Here is a 19,758-nt window from a genome sequence, read left to right as displayed (position 1 = left end):
TTTATATATCATCATCATCGTTTAACGTCCGCTTTCCATGCTAGCATGGGTTGGACGATTTGACTGAGGACTGGTGAAACCAGATGGCAACACCAGGCTCCAATCTAATTTGGCAGAGTTTCGATTGGAGCCTTATATATATATATATATATATATATATATATATATATATATATACACTAGAGTAAGCACATAAATGCAAAAAAAGTACTCGAATACCAGAGGTAGAGTAATATGCTTTATTAAAAAGCAGCAGAAATATAACAAAACCTGTTACTCAGAGTTTCACGTTCCCGTTCGTCGGACAGTTTTGTTTTCTAAACAAAACTCTGAGTAACAGTTTTTGTGATATTTCTGCTGCTTTTTAATTAAGTATATATATATATATATATATATATATATATAGATATATATATAGATATATAGATATATATATATATATATATATATATATATATGTATGATATGGTCATTTATATGCATGTATGTTTGTATATGAATATATACATACATACATGCATATATATATATATATATATATATATATATATATATATATATGTATGATATGGTCATTTATATGCATGTATGTTTGTATATGAATATATACATACATACATGCATATATATATATATATATATATATATATATATATATATATATATATATATATATATATATATATATATATATATGTATGATATGGTCATTTATATGCATGTATGCTTGTATATGAATATATACATACATACATGCATATATATATATATATATATATATATATATATATATACATATGTATATTTGTGTGTATTAATGGTTGTATGCTTTTGTATGTGTGTGTGTATGTATGTGTGAAGGAACATGTCTGTGTGAGATAAGATCAGGCATATTTCCTTTCTATCATATATCACAAGTTAACACTTTGCTTCTAGACTTGTTGCTGCTCCAAATAATTCATATCTCATAGAAATATTTTGGTGGAATATATTTTGCCGTATCCAGTAGCTGCGGTCTTATTTAACTAAATCATCATCATCATTATCATCATCTTCCTCATCATCACCATCATCATTATCTCCACTTTTCCATGCTGGTCGAGCAAATCTTTTGTAGCAATGCTAACCATTTTAGTCGCCGCCACCGCCGCCTGCCTCGTATGACATGCTGTCATGTGCTGTTACCCTGCATTTCTCCTTTTTATTGATCTAGCTGTCTGTCTGTTTGTCCATCTCGTACATTGACAGGCTCCTGGACATTTAAAAACTAAAACATTAACATTTATAGACACAGGAGTGGTTGTGTGGTAAGTAGCTTGCTTACCAACCTCATGGTTCCTGGTTCAGTCCCACTGCATGACACCTTGAGCAAGTGTCTTCTACTATACCCTCAGGCCAACCAAAGCCTTGTGAAAGGATTTGGTAGATGGAAATTGAAAGAAGCCCGTCGTAGTGTAGGTATCAACTAGAGGGGTTTAATACCTCTAAGGGATAATTAAATCTAGAGTCGCTCATGCTACCCTCATCTCTGCTTCTTCCTTCTTTGGTATCTATTTAATTAAAGACATACCAGCGAAAACCATGAGTTTCCCATTGTTATTAGATCCATTTTCTTCTCCTATATATATTATCATCATCATCATCATCGTTTAACGTCCGCTTTCCATGCTAGCATGGGTTGGACGATTTGACTGAGGACTGGTGAGCCAGATGGCTACACCAGGCTCCAATCTGATTTGGCAGAGTTTCTACAGCTGGATGCCCTTCCTAACGCCAACCACTCCGAGAGTGTAGTCATATTTTCTGTTTGTTGTCTTTTTATTGAATCCTGAAATATATATTTATATATATATATATATATATATATATATATATATATATATATATATATAATGTATGTGTGTCTGTGTTTGTCCCCAGCCCTCACTGCTAGATAACCGATGTTGGTGTGTTTACGTTCCCGTAATCTATCAGTTCGGCAAGAGAGATCGATAGAATAAGTACTAAGCTTACATAGAATAAGTCCTGGGGTCGATTTGTTCAACTAAAGGCAGTGCTCCAGCATGGCCGCAGTCAAATAAACGAATATGAGAAGCATATGGTATGCAAATTGGTCACTCCCAGTTTACTGAAGCTGTTGTAATTGTTGAGTATATGAAGAGATTGGTTGCTTGTCTCTCTGGGATTGGGAGAAATAGCTAAATTAGCCCACTTGTTTCAGTCATTTGACTGCGGCCATGCTGGAGCACTGCCTTTAGTCGAACAAATCAACCCCAGGACTTATTCTTTGTAAGCCTAGTACTTATTCTATCGGGCTCTTTTGCCAAACCGCTAAGTTACGGGTGTGGTGGGGACGTAAACACAGACACACAAACACACATACATACATATATATATATATATATATATATCATCATCATCATCATCATCATATATACAACGGGCTTCTTTCAGTTTCTGTTTATCAAATCCACTCAAAGTTTTTTTGGTCAGCGCAAGGCTGTAGTAGAAGACGCAGTGGAGTTGAACATGGAACCATGTGGCTGTGCATATATATGTGTGTGTGTGTGTGTGTGTGTGTGCATATGCACATATATGAATATGTACATATATCATACATATGTGGAGGCACAATGGCCCAGTGGTTAGGGCAATGGACTCACGGTCAGAGGATTGCAGTTTCAATTCTCAGACCAGGCGTTGTGTGTGTTTATTGAGTGAAAATACCCAAAGCTCCATGAGGCTCTGGCAGGGGGTGGTGGCGACCCCTGTTGTACTCTTTCGCCCCAACTTTCTCTCACTCTTTCTTCCTGTTTCTTGAGTAATGCTGCGATGAACTGGCATCCCATCCAGCTGGGTGGTGGTGGTGGTGGGGGGGACATATACGCCATAGAAACCGGGAAACCGGGCCCATGAGCCTGGCTAGGCTTTAAAAGGGCGCATAAAAAAAATAATAATACATATAAAGGTAGTACGTGTGGAGTTACACACACACACACACACACACACACACACACACACACACACTTTTATGCACACACACACTCATACACTATTTCTAGCTTTTTCTTCAGCATGAGCAACAAAAACAACCATAACACTATACCAGTCACCATGCTAGAAGTAGTAGCCAGTTTTACCCTCAGATCAAATTCACTCCATCCTTCCATCTTGCAAAGAGGAAAGGGCATGTAGATAATGTGATCTTGGATACTCATTAAAGAGTGGGGGTGGCCCAGGCTGGAGTGACTGAACATGGATTTGTTCTATCAGTGTTGACCCTGGGCTAAACAACAGCAACAACAACATCAACTGTATCTACCTCTGTACACATCCTCTGTTTGTTTTACTCAACAAGCTCATGTTCAAAGTCATTCCTACCATGACCATCCTGTGTATAAAGTGTCCAGCACTAATTATTTTTTGTGTTCATGCTTTATAAAACATTGTGGGTGTTTGGCTGCTGTTTCTAGTACATTCGACAATTACATTGAGGGCTTTTTTCGTCTTGTTTCAGTCACTGCACCTTTTGGCCATGCTGGGGCACTGCGTTGAAGGGTTTTAGTTTCTTGTTTTTTAAGCCTGGTACTTATTCCGTCGAACTCTTTTTGCTGAACTGCTAGGCTGTGGGGACATGAACAAACCAACACTGGTTATTTAGCAGTGGTGGTGGAGGCAACAAACACACGCACACTCACACACATATTTGACAAGCTTCTTTCAGTTTCCGTCTCCCGAATTCCTTCACAAGGCATTGGTCATCCTAGGGCTATATAGTAAAAGACACTTTGGCCAAGGTGCTGCACAGCAGGACTGAACCCAAGACCTCATAGTTGGGAAGCAAGCTTGTTGACCATGTGCCCACCTTTGCACCCCTCTGGGTTTGCTGTACTTACGCAAACCCATCATCAAATGCAGTCCAGCCATGACTCTTCCTGCTGTTTGTATATTTGACTTGTAACACAGTGTACCCTGGAGTACAGGATCCAATGTGAGATAGTAGTGGTGGTGGTATGAGTAGGTGGCAGTGGTAGTTTGTGTGTGTCTGAAGTGGTGGTGGTGTTAGTGGTAGAATGTGTGATGGTCGTGGTGGTAGCACATGTTGTGATGTTGCTGGTGGTATGGTGTAGGTGTGATGGTCTTAGTAGTAGTATGTGTGGTGGTGGTGGTGGTGGTGACGCTGGTGATAGTGGGTGAGGAGGCTGGTGGTAGTGTTTGTGATGGTCTTGGTTCTAGTATGTCTGGTGGTGTTGACAATGGTAATGTGTGGTGGCGGTAGTACGACATGTGATGCGGAGGGATGTGGTGGGGGTAGGCGCAATCCATTAAATTTTTCTAACATTTCTCGGTTGGCATGGCAACGCCATGTCTGTTATACATGTGTGTGTGTGTGTGTGTGTTTGTGTGTGTTTGTGTGTGTGCATCTTTGTATGTGAGTCATGTTAAATATACAATAGTTCACCAACTAGTCTCATGCACATATGTATGTGTATATATATATATATATGTATGTGTGTATATATGTGTATGTGTATGCATGTATGTGTATGTATATGTGTGTATGTGTATATATATATATATACATGTATGCATGTATATATGTGTATGTGTGTGTATGTATGTGTATATATATGTGTATGTGTGTATATATGTGTATGTGTGTGTATGAATATATATATATATATGTGTGTGTGTGTATGAATATATATATATATGTGTGTGTATGTGTGTATGTATACATATATGCATATATCTGTGTGTGTATATATTTATACGCACACGCACGCACACACATACACACACACACACACATGACACTATTTAGATAATTCTTCTGCAGACACAATGACCCTGTTTATTTAGTGAGGCAACACTTAGTGGTTTTATTGTATTACTGCCATCGCCGCCAACACCATTATCACCATTACTACTACTACTACTACTACTACCGTTACCATTACAACCACCACCATCTTCAACTGCAGCCCACGCTCTCTCTCTCTCTCTCTCTTACCCTCATCACAACACTCACCAACATAACCACTATCACTACTGCCTATACCCCTCCCTGCTACCTCGGTCTCTCCCCCTCCCTACACCGCCCCTTAACAACCATAGCCATAATCACAGCTACCACTCCCACCGGCATCATCACAAACATCTTGATCATTACCACCACCACCACCACCACCACATCTGTGACTGCTGCTGTTACTACTACTACTACTACTACTACTACTACTACTACTACTACTACTACAGCCAACATTGTTATTATTACCATTAAGAACCACAACACCATGATGATGATGATGACGACGATGATGATGATGACGATCACAATGGCTATGCTGATCCTCTCCACATGAACTCTCTTCCACATTAATGTTAAATTCTGACTTTTCCCTGCTCCCCTTCACCTTTCCTTCACCCTCCCACCCTGCATTCCTTTAATATAAACCTCATGGTATTTGTCTGTCCATATGTGTAGTAGTAGTAGTAGCAGCAGCAGCAGCAGTTGCAGCAGTAGGTGGTGGTGGTGGTGGTGGTGGTGATGATGATGATGATCTTCCACCCCAACCTTCTCTCCTCCCTCCCTGCCTTCTCATATGAATTTCATCCGCTTATATTACATTTTCAAATTTTTAGAGTTTCATTCCATCCTTAATACTTAGTCCTGAGAGAGAGAGAGAGAGAGAGAGGTTCTGTAGTCTTTGGATCTGCCAGAAATAGCAGCCAAAGCGGCCCTCAAGTAATATAATTATATAACTACTGCCTAGGCATAGGGGAGTGGCTGTGTGGTAAGTAGCTTGTTTACGAACCACATGGTTCTGGGTTCAGTCCCACTGCGTGACACCTTGGGCAAGTGTCTTTCACTATAGCCTCGGGCCGACCAAAGCCTTGTGAATGGATTTGGTAGACGGAAACTGAAAGAATCTCATCGTATATATATATATATATATATATACATATATATATATATGTGTGTGTGTGTGTGTGTGTGTGTGTGTGTGTATGTTTGTGTGTGTGTGTTTGTCCCCCCACCAACTGCTGATGTGTTTACATCCCCGTAACTTAGCGGTTTGGCAAGAGAGACCAATAGAATAAGTCATGGGGTCGATTTGCTGGACTAAAAGACGGTGCTCCAGCATGGCCATAGTTAAATGACAGAAACAAGTAAAAGAGTAACTACTGCCGCTGAAAAAAAGCCAGGAAGGACATTTATTTGAAAAGGCAGTCTTAGGTAAGAAAGTGTCTAAATGATTTAAGTGAAATGACAGATAGGGTGGCCATGGCTTGGATTGTCTTTAATGATACATCTGCTTCATCAAGAGTTACGCAACAATAGCTCTAGTGTGTGTCTTTTGTCTCTGATGGGTTTCAGTCATTGGACCGCGACCATGCTGGAGCATTGCCTTGAAAGGACATTGTCAAACAAATTGACCGGAGTGATTATTGTCTTTTAAATCTGGTGCATGTTCTGATGGTCACTATTGCCAAACCGCTAAATCACAAGGATATAAAACAAACCACACTGGATGTCAAATGGTTGGGTTACACAAAGGCACATGCACACACACACACATACACACACACACACACACACGCATACACACATGCGTGTGAGTCGGAATCATGGAAAGGTTGGATACCTTAGGAATGAGAACTCAGGTTCGAAATTCCCCAAGACACCTGATGAACGCTGGAGAGTACATCAGCTGAAACGTGTTAACAACAAACAAGATGAGGACAAATATCCGTCAAATATAAATAATGTAATTATTAAACATCAAATGGCTTTGGGGGTCCACCAGAATAAAATAATAATCAAAGGAGTCCATAGAGAAAAAAGGGATTGAGGACCCCTGCTCTAGATGTATGTATTGGTATGTATTGCAAGAAACTCGGCTTGTAAAGACCTGTTGGGGCAAGCGAAAGTGAAATCGTGACGGCACCTGTGCCCAGCGTCGCCTTCATGGCACTTGTGCCATTGGCACGTGTAAAGACATTCGAGCGAGATCGTGCCAGTGCCGCTGGACTGGCTCTTGTGCAGGTGGCACGTAAAATACACCATTTCGAGCGTGGCCGTTGCCAGTACCGCCTGACTGGCCTTCGTACCGGTGGCACGTAAAAGCATCCACTACACTTTCGGAGTGGTTGGCGTTAGGAAGGGCATCTAGCTATAGAAACTCTGCCAAATCAGATTGGAGCCTGGTGTGGCCATCTGGTTCACCAGTCCTCAGTCAAATCGTTCAACCCATGCTAGCATGGAAAGCGGACGTTAAATGATGATGATGATGATTTCTGTTGAAATTTGCTTTGTTTGCTTTAATTAATTTTGAAAATAATGAAGAATTTGATGAATTGTGTCATTATTAATCCAGTTTATGGGAACATAAATTAACTCGAAATTTTGGTGGAAGTTTCTGATTTAGTTCCCTTTAAAACAGGAAACTTGTATCGTAGACCTGTAAGCTGTCTCAAGCAAGTTGGTATTAAAAGAGTTAACTTCCGCTGATGATTGTGGAAAATTGGTGATTTGAGCTTTTAGCGTGATATAGCTGAAAGCAGAAACGGTTTTAAGTGATGGCTTGGTTTTTGACAGTAAGTATAATGGTAAGGTGGTAGTGGTGGTAGTGGCGATGAGGTTGCTGGGAATTGCGATAGTTGTGAGTGATGGTGGTGATATTAGTGGATGTAGTGGTGGTGGTAGTGGAGAATGCTCTTGTTGTTGTTGTTGTTGTGGTGGTGGTGGTGGAGATGATGTCTCAAGAGGTGTCATGTGGTTGGGTCAGGGATGATTGCTGGGAGAATTTCTCAAGAGGAAGTGACCACTTGACTAAGATTAAAATCCCAAATGGACTTTGAAGAATCTGGTGGTGGTGTAGGAGGGAGGTGTGCTGGTGGTAATGGTGCTAGTGACAGTAATGGCGTAGTAGAGTAGAATATATTTTTGTGGCCTGATAGTTACATATCTGTAAGCTCACACGCGTGCGCACACGCACACACACACACACGCACACACACCTCTTTCTTGAAGCCTGAAAGAAACTAATCAGCCAGCCAAGGTTGCAGAATTTTAAGTCACATGGATAACAACAACAACAACAACAACAACAACAACAACAACAACAACAACAACAACAACAACAACAACAACAACAACAACAACAACAACAACAACAATGATGATGATAATAATAATGTGTTAACATATATATATATATATATATATATATATATATATATATATATACCACTATTTACAAAATAATGACCCGTGTGTGTGTGTGTGTGTGTGTACACACACACACACACACGTTACATTCATGCCATTTTCTGCGTGTTCGTAATGTTTATAACTAAACCCGCTCAAAAATATTTGCCTCGTGAGAGTTTCTACAGCTGGATGCCCTTCCTAACACCAACCACTCTGAGAGTGTAGTGGGTGGCACTGGCAACGACCTCGCTCGACACACTCAAATGGTGCTATTTATGTGCCACTGGCACGGAAGCCGGACAGCTGCTCTGGCAATAATCACACTCGGACGGTGCTCTTAGCACTCCACTGGTACAGGTGCCATCACGATTTTGATTTCACTTGCCCCTACAGGTCTTCACAAGCCGAAGGAGAGGTTGGCATGGGTGCCAGTCATCGAATTTGGTTCGATTTCGATTTATATATGTGTGTGTGTGTGTGTGTGTGTGTGTTCTATAATTACAAACATAATTATAATCAGGTGTCAGCTGATTGCTTCACCACACACTGAATTTAGAAATAATTGTTAAAAATGCCTTTTCTATTGAAAACTGCAGTTTCTGCGGGATTACTTGTAACACACACGTGGGTATTGAAGATAAACACGTGTTCACACTCAGCTGTATATTTTGAAAGTGTTGGCTGAATATCAGTTATGTGATGACGCTTGATCGCGTACATATTTAATCCTAGCACTCTCAAACTTATATTTTGAAATGCTGCATTGAAGATGGGAAATAAGTAAGTAAATAGTACTTCACTTTAATCCCGAAACGCGTATGTAACTAATCTGAGTTGCGTGGATTAATTATTTTTTCTTTTTGCCTACGTAAAAAAAGTGTGTTATTATCTGGGAGATCTTTATAGTTGCAGAAAAGGCATTTCAACTCCTATTTCTAAATTCGGTGCATAGTGTAGCAATTAGCTCACCCCTAATTATAATTATGTTTATAATTATAGAATATTTGTATAATTTTACCTAAAAAGGTTATTTTAACGTACCGAACTACTTGGTAAAATTATTAATTATTAATTAATTAATTTTACCCTTTTATCATTATTATTATTATTATTATTATTATTATTATTATTATTATTATATATATATACACACACAGTTTCCATCTACCAAATTTCACTCACATGGCATTGGTCAGCTTCAGGCTGTAGTAGAGATGTGAACCTGAAACTCATGGTTGTAAAATAAGTTGAAGAAGTCAGACAGCGATATCAGCACCTAAATAATTATAAAGAGCCAGTGGGTTTGTTGTGGCCATCCAGTGTAAGGCAGATACGTGGTTCAGTTTCAGTTGAGGGCTCTATCCCCTTTTTTCTCTCCAAAGTGTATTTTGTCCAACATCTCACGAACAAGTTACACATTTTAAATTCGTTTGTGTTTGGAGCTTTTTTTAAAAAGAGTTGTTTTCAAATTCATCCCTGTTTTTGAACAAGCCAACACACACACACACACACACACACACACATGTGTGCATGTGCATCTTTGTGTACACATGTGGAAGCACGCACAAACACACTTTGTTAGTACAAGAGTGAGTCCAACAAAAGGTATTTTGTTTTGTTTGAGAACACCAAGATATGTGTGTATGTATATATGTACATGCATATGCATATATGTATGTATATAAATATATATATATATATGTATATATATATACACATTCATATATATATATATATATATACACACACATTCATATATATATATATATATATATACACACACATTCATATATATATATATATATATACACACACACATTCATTATATATATGTGTGTGCATATGCACATTCGTATATGTGTGTGTGTGTATGTATATATACACACATTCATATATGTATGTATATATATATGTGTGTATGTATGTATATGTATATATATATGTGTATGTATGTATGTATATATATATATATATATATATATATGTATGTATATACGTGTATGTATATATATATGTGTATATGTATGTAATGTATCTGAAATATAAAATGCGCACAAAAGAACGTGCTGTATATATATATATATATATATATGTATATGTTAGTATATATATATATATATATACATATATATATGTATGTATATATGTATATGTTAGTATATATATATACATATATATATGTATGTATATATGTTAGTGTATATACGTATGTGTTTATCAGTCCCAGTATCATATTCAGACACTTGTTCCACTGTTATCAATTTCATATATTTTAATGTTTTTTTTTTACCGTTTTTCCTCCTTTCTTTTTCTCGTTTTAGTTATTTATTTACTTTTTTCGGTGGGGGGGGGGTAAGACCTAGAAAAATTTAACACTTACATAACCACCACTGCCAAGGAAACATCACACGGAAACTATGGCAGGCACGCCACCGTTATTCCTCTACATCCTAGCCGTTACATTTGACAGAGAAATCTGAACACTAAAGGCTTAACATCTGAACAACCAAAAGATTATGTCTACACCAGCAGGATTTGAACCCTGAGCTCAGATATTCACCACAAATTATATGATGGATTATACTGGATGGCCAAAGATGACCACTCCTAATATAATAGCTCTAATGATTATTTCCCCAATTTGTTTTTTTCTTCTGGTTCCTCTTAACTGACATTGTTGACTTTTGTTTACTGGGGGGCAAAGGTCACTTCCTGTGTGTTTTAATTTGCTTTTTCTTTTTCTTTCCCAAAAGAACTGGCAAGTTTTTGAACAGGTGTGTATACAACTACATTCTAATTATATACACACTGTAGTTAAGATGTTAACCTTTTTGTATTGACCCTCAGCTGGTGGTCACCAGGAAACTGTGTTGTCAAGAGCAACAGCTTGTTTGATATTGTCCTTTGATGTTGCTGTGTGACCTACGGCTGACCTGGGTCAGATAGACCTACAATCAAAGACACCCCAACAGTGACTATCCTGCCTCTTGTTTTCATGCCTAGTGTATCTAAGACTACATCATTATATGTGTGTGGTTTTGTTGTTGTTGATTAACCTTGGGCCATGAGACAGATCCAGGATTGGAAGCTTTCCAGCTGTGACCATCCTGCCTTGTTTTTCAGACATAATGTAACTAGGACTACACCATCAAAAGTATCCTTTGTTGTTGTTTAACCCTTGGTCTGCCCTGTTCCATAGGACAGATCTATGATCTGTGACAGTCCAGCTGTGGCCACCCTGTCTCTTATTTTCAGGCATAGTGTATCTAGGACTACATTATCAAATGTGATTTTCCTTGTTGATTAGCCCTAAGTTGACCTTGGTCCATAAGACAGGCCTATAATTGATGACACTGTCTCTTGTATTCAGGCATAGTGCATCTAGGATTATACCATCAAATGTGTTGTTGTTTACCGTCAGATCAGCCATAGATCATGAAATTTAGTCAAAGATGTGCTTGCAGTGACCGTTCTGCCTTGTTTCTCAGACTTGGTGTATCTAGGACTACACCATCAAAAGTGTCCTTCTTTGTTTTGTTGCTGTTTTCAATCTCCAACCAGCCCTGGTCTATGAGACAGACATGTGGTCAAAGATATTTCAGTTGTGGCCACCCTGTTTCTTTTTCAGACATAGTTTGCCTCGGACTATGTCATTAAATATGTTCTTCATTGTTGTCAGCCCTCAGCCATGAAACAAAACCCGATCCATGAAACCCATGGTGTATGACACTCCAGCAATGACCATCCTGTATTGTTTTTCTAAGACACAGCACATCTAGAACTGCATCATACAATTGATATTTTGGAATATTTAGCTGCTATTTCTAGCTAGTTAGGTAACTGTGTAGCATAGCTCTCGTTTTGAAGTGGTTTGAATTCTTTCTCCTGATATTTGAGTTGTGTGCTTGTGTGTGTAACTTTACACGGTTGCACTCATTCACAGAAACACACACACACACACACACACACCTTGAAAAATGTGATTACGTTAGTCATCATCATCATCATCATCATCTTCAACATATATCACTGTTACATCACTGCCACTATCACCATCATCCTCATCCTTGTTCTCATCGTCCTTGTTGCCAGGAAATGCCTTGTTCCATGGTCAGTGTGCCCACTCAGGCTGGCCTGGGGCTAAACAACAATAGCAACAACACTTGAATCATCATTGCCTCTACCACCACCATCATCATCATCATTGCCACTAGGATCATCACTATCATCATTTCTATAAGGTGTTCTTGCACACTCACACACACACACACACACACACACACTCACACACATGTGTTCCACCACCACCACCACCACCACCACCACCATCAGTAGCATTATTGCTTCTACTACCATCATCATCATCATCGTCATCGTCATCACTATCACATCTTTTCTACTACCATCTTCAATACCACCACCACCACTACCACTACCACAATCACCATCATTATCATTGCCACTATGATCATCATCATCACCACCACCACCCACCCACCCTACCGATTTCCTCTCCCTAAATAGCAAAGAATTACTCCAAAAGAGAGCAGCTGGGTTTAAGATCACTGCTTTTCCACCCCTCCTTCCACCCTTTCCACCCCACAGACGCACAGACAGATATAGGCAGACAGGCAGGCAGACTGACAGACAAAGGAGTGGTTTCTTTCCCTCTTTCTTCCATTTTTCGTTTGTTTTTTTCTTTCCTGTTTTTTCTTTCTTCCTTTCCTTTTTTTGTGTCAGTCCAGTCAAGTGTCAAACCCTAACACCCCCACCCCGCCACCACCACCACCACCACCACTACTATCACCAACACCATCACAACAATATAACTACTACCCTCTGCACCACCACCACTACCACCACCATCATCATCATCATCATCTTCATCGTCAGCTTCATAGTCTCCTTACACATATTGCATGCTTACTTCTTACCTTGCTGGTCGCCTCTCCATCATCATGACCACCACTACCAACTAAAACAGCTGCCATCATCATCATCATTTCTCATTGATTGTCTTTTTACTGGTTTGACTGCACCACAATGACCACCACCGTTTTTTACTACTACTACTACTACTACTACTACCACCACTACTACTACCACCATCATTATTACTACTACTATTTGTACTGCTGCTACTACTACTACAACGACCACCACTACTACCACCACCACCACCACAACTATTACTACTACTACAACTACAACCACCACCACCATCACTACTACTACTACTACTACAACTACAACCACCACTACCACTACTATTACTACTACTACTACTACTACCACCACAACCACCACCACACCTACTACAACTACAACCACCACCACCACTACTATTACTACTACTACTACTACTACCACCACAACCACCACCACAACTACTACTACAACTACAACCACCACCACCACTACTACTACTACTACTACTACTACTACCACCACAACCACCACCACAACTACTACTACAACTACAACCACCACTACTATTACTACTACTACTACTACTACTACTACTACTACTACTACTACTACCACCACAACCACCACCACCACTACTATCACAATGACGACGACACCCACCACCATTATTAAATACCACCACCACCACTACTACTACTACTACTACTACTACTACTACTACGACGACGACCACCACCACCACCACCACCAACAACAACCCTTATTCATACCCCAAACCACTACAGGTATCACAACCACCGCCGCCACCACCACCCTGCCACCCCCCATCCCCATCGCCATTTTTTAACCTATATAGCCTATCAGAGACATTGACCTAATCAATAACAAGTCTTGTGGTCAATGACTGCTCAAACATTACACTGGACCAGCTGAAGCTATCCCCCCCGCCCACCCCCTCCCTCCCGCCGCCACCTCATATACTTTCACCACACAACAACACTTCCCCTATTCTTTCCTTCTTTCCTGCCTCCCTTTCTTTCTTTTCTTTTTTTCCTTCTTTATTTACCTTTGTTTAATCTACTCTTTTTAACCACATTATTGAAGATGTCCTGTTTAGGCACCAAGCTAAGCTGGTTTTCAATGTGTTGCTAGTTAGTGGCCCTGGCGGTGGTGGTGGCGGTGGTGGCAGTGGTGGTGGTCGAGGTTGGAGAGGATGGAGGAGGAGGAGACTGGTTTATAAAGATTAATGTTAACATGCATGGAAAGACAAGTTAAAAATGTATTTTGATAACATCTGTGCTTTTAGGGCGCGATCCCCCTCCCCGCGCCTTCAAACCCCTCCCCTCAGTTGGCTGGTTAAGAAGTTTCCTGACCAGATGGTTGTTTTGGGGTCTCAGTCCCGCCCCCCCCCCCACTGCCTGGAACTTTTCTATGCCAAGCCTTGTAAACAACCAACACCTTTTGTCAAGCAGTGACAAACAAGGCCCCCCACACCCATCCACAGAGACATCATCATCCTCATCATCGTTTAACGTCCACTTTCCAAGCTAGCATGGGTTGGACGATTTGACTGAGGACTGGTGAACCAGATGGCTGCACCAGTCTCCATTCTGATCTGGCAGAGTTTCTACAGCTGGATGCCCTTCCTAATGCCAACCACTCCGACAGTGTAGTGGGTGCTTTTATGTGCCACCGGCACGAAGGCCAGTCACGCAGTACTGGCAACGGCCACGCTCAAATGATATTTTTTACATGCCACCTGCACAGGAGCCAGTCCAGCAACACTGGCAACAACCTCGCTCGAGGGCAACGCTGGTAACGATCACGCTCAAATGGTGCTTTTTGTGTGCCACCAGCATGGAAGCCAGACAGCTACACTGGCAATGGTCACACTCGGATGATGCTGTTAGCGCTCCACATGGGTGCCAGTCATTGAATTTGGTTCCATTTCCATTTCACTTGCCTCAGCAGGTCTTCACAAACAGAGTTTAGTGTCCAATGAAGGAAAGGTATGCACAAGTGGGCTGGCTACACTCCTGGTAAAGGTCACGGGTTATGGTCTCACTTGTCTTGCCAGGTCTTCTCACACACAGCATATTTCCAAAGGTCTCTGTCACTAGTCATTGCCTCCATGAGGCCTAATGTTCGAAGGTCATGCTTCACCACCTCATCCCAGGTCTTCCTGGGTCTACTTCTTCCATATATATACTTACATATATATATACATGTATATCCGTATATATACATATATAGACGTATATATATGTATATATACATACATATTTATTTATAAGTATGAGTTAGAGGGGTTAAATATATATATGTATATATATATATATATATATATATATATATATATATATATATATATAGATAGATAGATAGATAGATAGATAGATAGATAGATAGATAGATAGATAGATAGATAGATAGATAGATAGATAGATAGATACGTATTGTGTCTGTCTTCCACCACTGTTTGACAACCACTGTTGGTGTGTTTATGTCCCTATAACTTAGTCGCTTGGCAAAAGAGACTGGAAAGACAAGTATGGGGTTTTAAAAAAAAAGTAAACAATTCCTTTGAAAATTCTTTAAAACACTGCCCCAGCATGGCCTCGGTCAAATGAGTGAAACAAGTAAAAGATGGGAGATTACCTCATTTATTGTTTTCTTTTCTTTTTTTTTTTTTGTTTTATTCAGTGGCCAGTGTGTCCTTCTTTTCACCTTGACTTGTCTGCTATTTCTAGCAAGTCTACAACTTAGAGAGGAGAGGATTCTCTTTGGCTCCTGGTGGAGGGGGCGGTGGTGGTGGTGGAGTTAACAAATATACAATCAAAGGTAGTTTAGAGAATGGTGGGTTGGCGGTGGGGGGTGGGGGACACCATAGTAGTAGTAGTAGTAGTAGTAGTTGCAGCAGTAGCAGCTGTGTTGTGTAGGAAGTAGGATACCTATCCCAGCCTTGTTGTTGTTGTTGTTCTGTTGTGTTTTCTGCCGCCGCCCCTTTCCCCCCTATGATTCCCCTCCCACCTGTCTCCTATAATTCCCCCCCCCGCCCCGCACCCCCAGTGACTCCCTGGTTGCATGTGTCTAGCAGACTTACCTGTTTTGTGTCTGTTGAACATTCCAACAGCTGCCAAACTTTTTATTATCATTAAGTGACTTACTAATCCTCTCTCTCTCTCTCTCTACCCCTTTCTCTCTCTCTACCTCTTTCTCTTGTTCTTTCACTTTTTCTCTCTCTCTACCTCTTTGTCTTATTCTTTCTCTCTCTCTCTCTGGACTTTGCTTTCTCTCTTTCATACTCTATCTCACTCTTTCTCTCTTACTCTTTCTCTGCTTCTCTCTTACTTGTCTCACTCTTTCTCTCCCTCTTGTGCTCTCTCTCTCTCTCTCTCATACTCTTTCTCCTTCTCCCTTCTCTCTCATACTCTTTCTCTATCTCACTCTTTCTCTCTTACTCTTTCTCTATCTCACTCTTTCTCTCTTACTCTTTCTCTGTTTCTCTCTTACTTGTCTCACTCTTTCTCTCCCTCTTGTGCTCTCTCTCTCTCTCTCTCTCTCTCTCATACTCTTTCTCCTTCTCTCTCATACTCCTTGAGGCTAGTCCCAATGATGTAGTGGTGGTCTCTTGTAATGGAAACTGGTTGTTTAGGCAGCAGTGTTGCAAATGGCTGCATGTGGTGGAGGTGGCTCTGCTAGCTGTAGTGGTGGTCATGGAAAAAAAATAAATAAATAAAAATAAAAGTAGGTTTAGTGGATGCCTTTGTTGCTAGTTGCTTGAGGGTTTGGTTCTAGACCAGAGCCCACATGACCTTAGGGGTCTCAATCAGATTTTCTTATTCTTTTCTTTTTATTCTTTTACTTGTTTCAGTCATTTGGTTGCGACCATGCTGGAGCTCCGGAGCAAATCAACCCCCAGGACTTATTCTTTGTAAGCCTAGTGCTTATTCTATCAGTCTCTTTTGCCGAACTCTTGCTGTCCTTCCCACCAGCTCAGTCTCCACCATTCTTTCATCCTCTCTGAGAAACTGTCAGGAACTAACAGACCGAAATTCTTGCTTGATGAGAGTTCTGCCTCTGAAGACTTCTCCAGCCTTCTGCTCGTCTCCTAGCAAGTATCTGCTCACCAAAGAGCATGCAATTTATCAAGACATGCCAAAATGCCTGAACGTGCTTTAGTGGAGGGCTGCAAGTAAATGTCACCTTTGATGAGATGATTGTTTACAACCAGTGACCACATGTTAAGAGATGGGAAACAGAAACTCGTTCATACAATATATATATATATATAGAAGGGCCCTAGACAAACTTAAGCTAAGAATTAAGGTTGTTGAAAGGCCAGGCAACCCTATTAAATCCCTTATCAGTAGAACATACCCTTTCAATAGAACCCCCTGCACTGATAGGAACTGTATCATATGTAGATTTAGCCCACAAATGAACTGCAAAACCAGAAATGTGGTCTATAGTATAAGATGTACAGAGGGACGATGCAGAAATCAGACAATGACATATGTAGGCAAAACAGCAAGGAGCATAGGGGAGCGGGCAAACGAACATTGGAGGGAACTTAAGGAAGGGAAGAACTCATCAGTTCTGTACCAGCACACTGAGCAAGAACATAGAGGCTCAATCAACAACATAGAAATTAAAATCTTATCTACACATAGCAGTGATGCAGCACTTAGACAAATTACTGAAGCTACACACATAATAGAAGAGAAACCTAGCCTGAATAGGAAACTAGAATGGAACACTAACACACACCACTAACAAACCACAACATGTGACAATATGTTACCCATAAACCAATAATAATATGAACAAAGTATAATACAATACATAGATAAACAAATGGAATTAAATACTACATACGTTAACAAAATTTAATTAAACACAAAAAAAAAAAAAACACACACACACACACACATGAACAAATAAATAAATAAAAACAAATACAAACGAACACGTATTAACAGAGAATATAGGTGATACAGACACTCCCCATACACACATGCACTTACAAAAAAAGACACAGACACATTGAAAGATACGCATGCGTAGACACATACAATAGGAATACAAAATACAAAATGGCTGATATTTAGCAAGGTGAGACACACATAAGAAGGAAGGAAACAAAGGACCACTGATGAGGTCACAGAAGTGTGACGAAAGAACTTTGGCCGAAATAAGATTAAGATTAATGTAATATAAAGCTGAAGCAAATTAACACCAAATATACAGTGCATGTGTTTTTTATTGGCTAAACTGGCAATATGACCATCCCCAAGTACAACAACATATATATATATATATATATATATATATATATATATATATATATATATATATATACATGATTGGCCACAGGGAAATATCACCTGCTTGGAAATAAGTAGACACACACTCACACACATGTTTGTGTTTGTGTGTGTGTGTTTGTGTTTGTGTGTGTGTGTGTGTGTTACAGAGTGTGCTGGAAGGTGTGACATGTTTGCCATTAAAAGCCGAAGAAGTGAGTGGATGGTATTTTATAACAGAGCCTACTAGCTTATGTAATAACAACAATCCACTTGACGAAACACATGTTCATTATGTAAAGCCTAAAAATACCAATTACATTTGTCGGTGTTTATTATTACTATATGCATGCGAAAAATGGAATGTGTGAGCTGTGGCCTCTGACTTCTCTAGCAGAGCAGTAACCCAGAGCAAGAATTTAGTTCGTGATATAATGGACCTGACCAACTCATGAAAGCATGGAGGAAGCATGATATAATGGTGATGATATGCACACACACACACACACACACACACACACACACACACACACACACACACACACACACACACACACACATACACACACGCATACACACGCACTCATGCATATTTATATAGGTATATGTCTGTGGTGTATTAGATATAAACAATGTCTATATGTCATCGCATGGTCTAGCTGTATGCTTTCTGTTTCACTAAAGTACAAGTGTTGGATGGGTTGAAGTGGGTTGTGGGTTAGATGGGAGGGGAGGAGGGGGGAAAGTGGAGTAAAAAGTCAAGACTCTCTTCTCTCTCTCTCTCTCTCTTTCTCTTTCTTTCGTTGCCTAGCAACTACATCTTCTTGTTTAGATGATATCAGCTTTTCTTTCTGGTATGTCACATTGGCAGATGGAACAAATGTTTAGCATATCCTTCTCTTGAATTTACCATTTCCTGTGATGCCTCCCAGCTCCCCAGAGGCTGTGGTTTTATGCTTACAGTGGAAACTGTTTTTGAGTAATAAGCTTAATTCCAGGTTTAACTTTTGAGTAAGCCTTGATAGAACTTATGATCAGAGGCGATCCAGCCATAACCATCCCTTCTCATCGAGGAATACTGTGTCCAAATGTGTCCTTCCATTTCATTTGTAAGGCAGTTTTAGAGTGATTTGGCTGCTATTTCTAAAATATTGTGTGACCACTTAGTGGTTTACTCTGCTCCCTTTTCATGGTTGTTACTGTTTAACCCTAGGTCAAGCCTGATCTAGAAGACTTATGATAAAAGACTTTCTACCGATGGCCATCCTATTATTTTTATCCCCCTCAGACATAGTGTATCTA

General features: G+C 39.9%; 1 protein-coding gene across 2 annotated transcripts in view; it reads left to right on the top strand.

Moving 5' to 3' along the window:
- The window catches only part of LOC106883979 (uncharacterized), a 44,727-nt gene extending 26,260 nt beyond the window's left edge, over nucleotides 1-18,467 (top strand). The window contains exon 3 of one of the 2 annotated variants that reach the window (XM_089342854.1): nucleotides 17,025-18,467. In XM_089342854.1, coding sequence (XP_089198980.1) covers nucleotides 17,025-17,088 — 64 coding nt within the window. In that variant the 3' untranslated portion in view covers nucleotides 17,089-18,467. The remainder of the gene's footprint in view (nucleotides 1-17,024) is intronic. The other variant, XM_089342855.1, reaches the window with a different exon arrangement.
- Nucleotides 18,468-19,758: the final 1,291 nt, after the last annotated feature.

The sequence above is a fragment of the Octopus bimaculoides genome, chromosome 26 (genome assembly GCF_046866305.1).
Source record: "Octopus bimaculoides isolate indiv1 chromosome 26, ASM4686630v1, whole genome shotgun sequence".
Taxonomy (NCBI): Eukaryota; Metazoa; Mollusca; class Cephalopoda; order Octopoda; family Octopodidae; genus Octopus; species Octopus bimaculoides.
The sequence above is the reverse complement of the archived record's forward strand: the minus strand, read 5'-3'. Positions and strand labels throughout refer to the sequence as shown.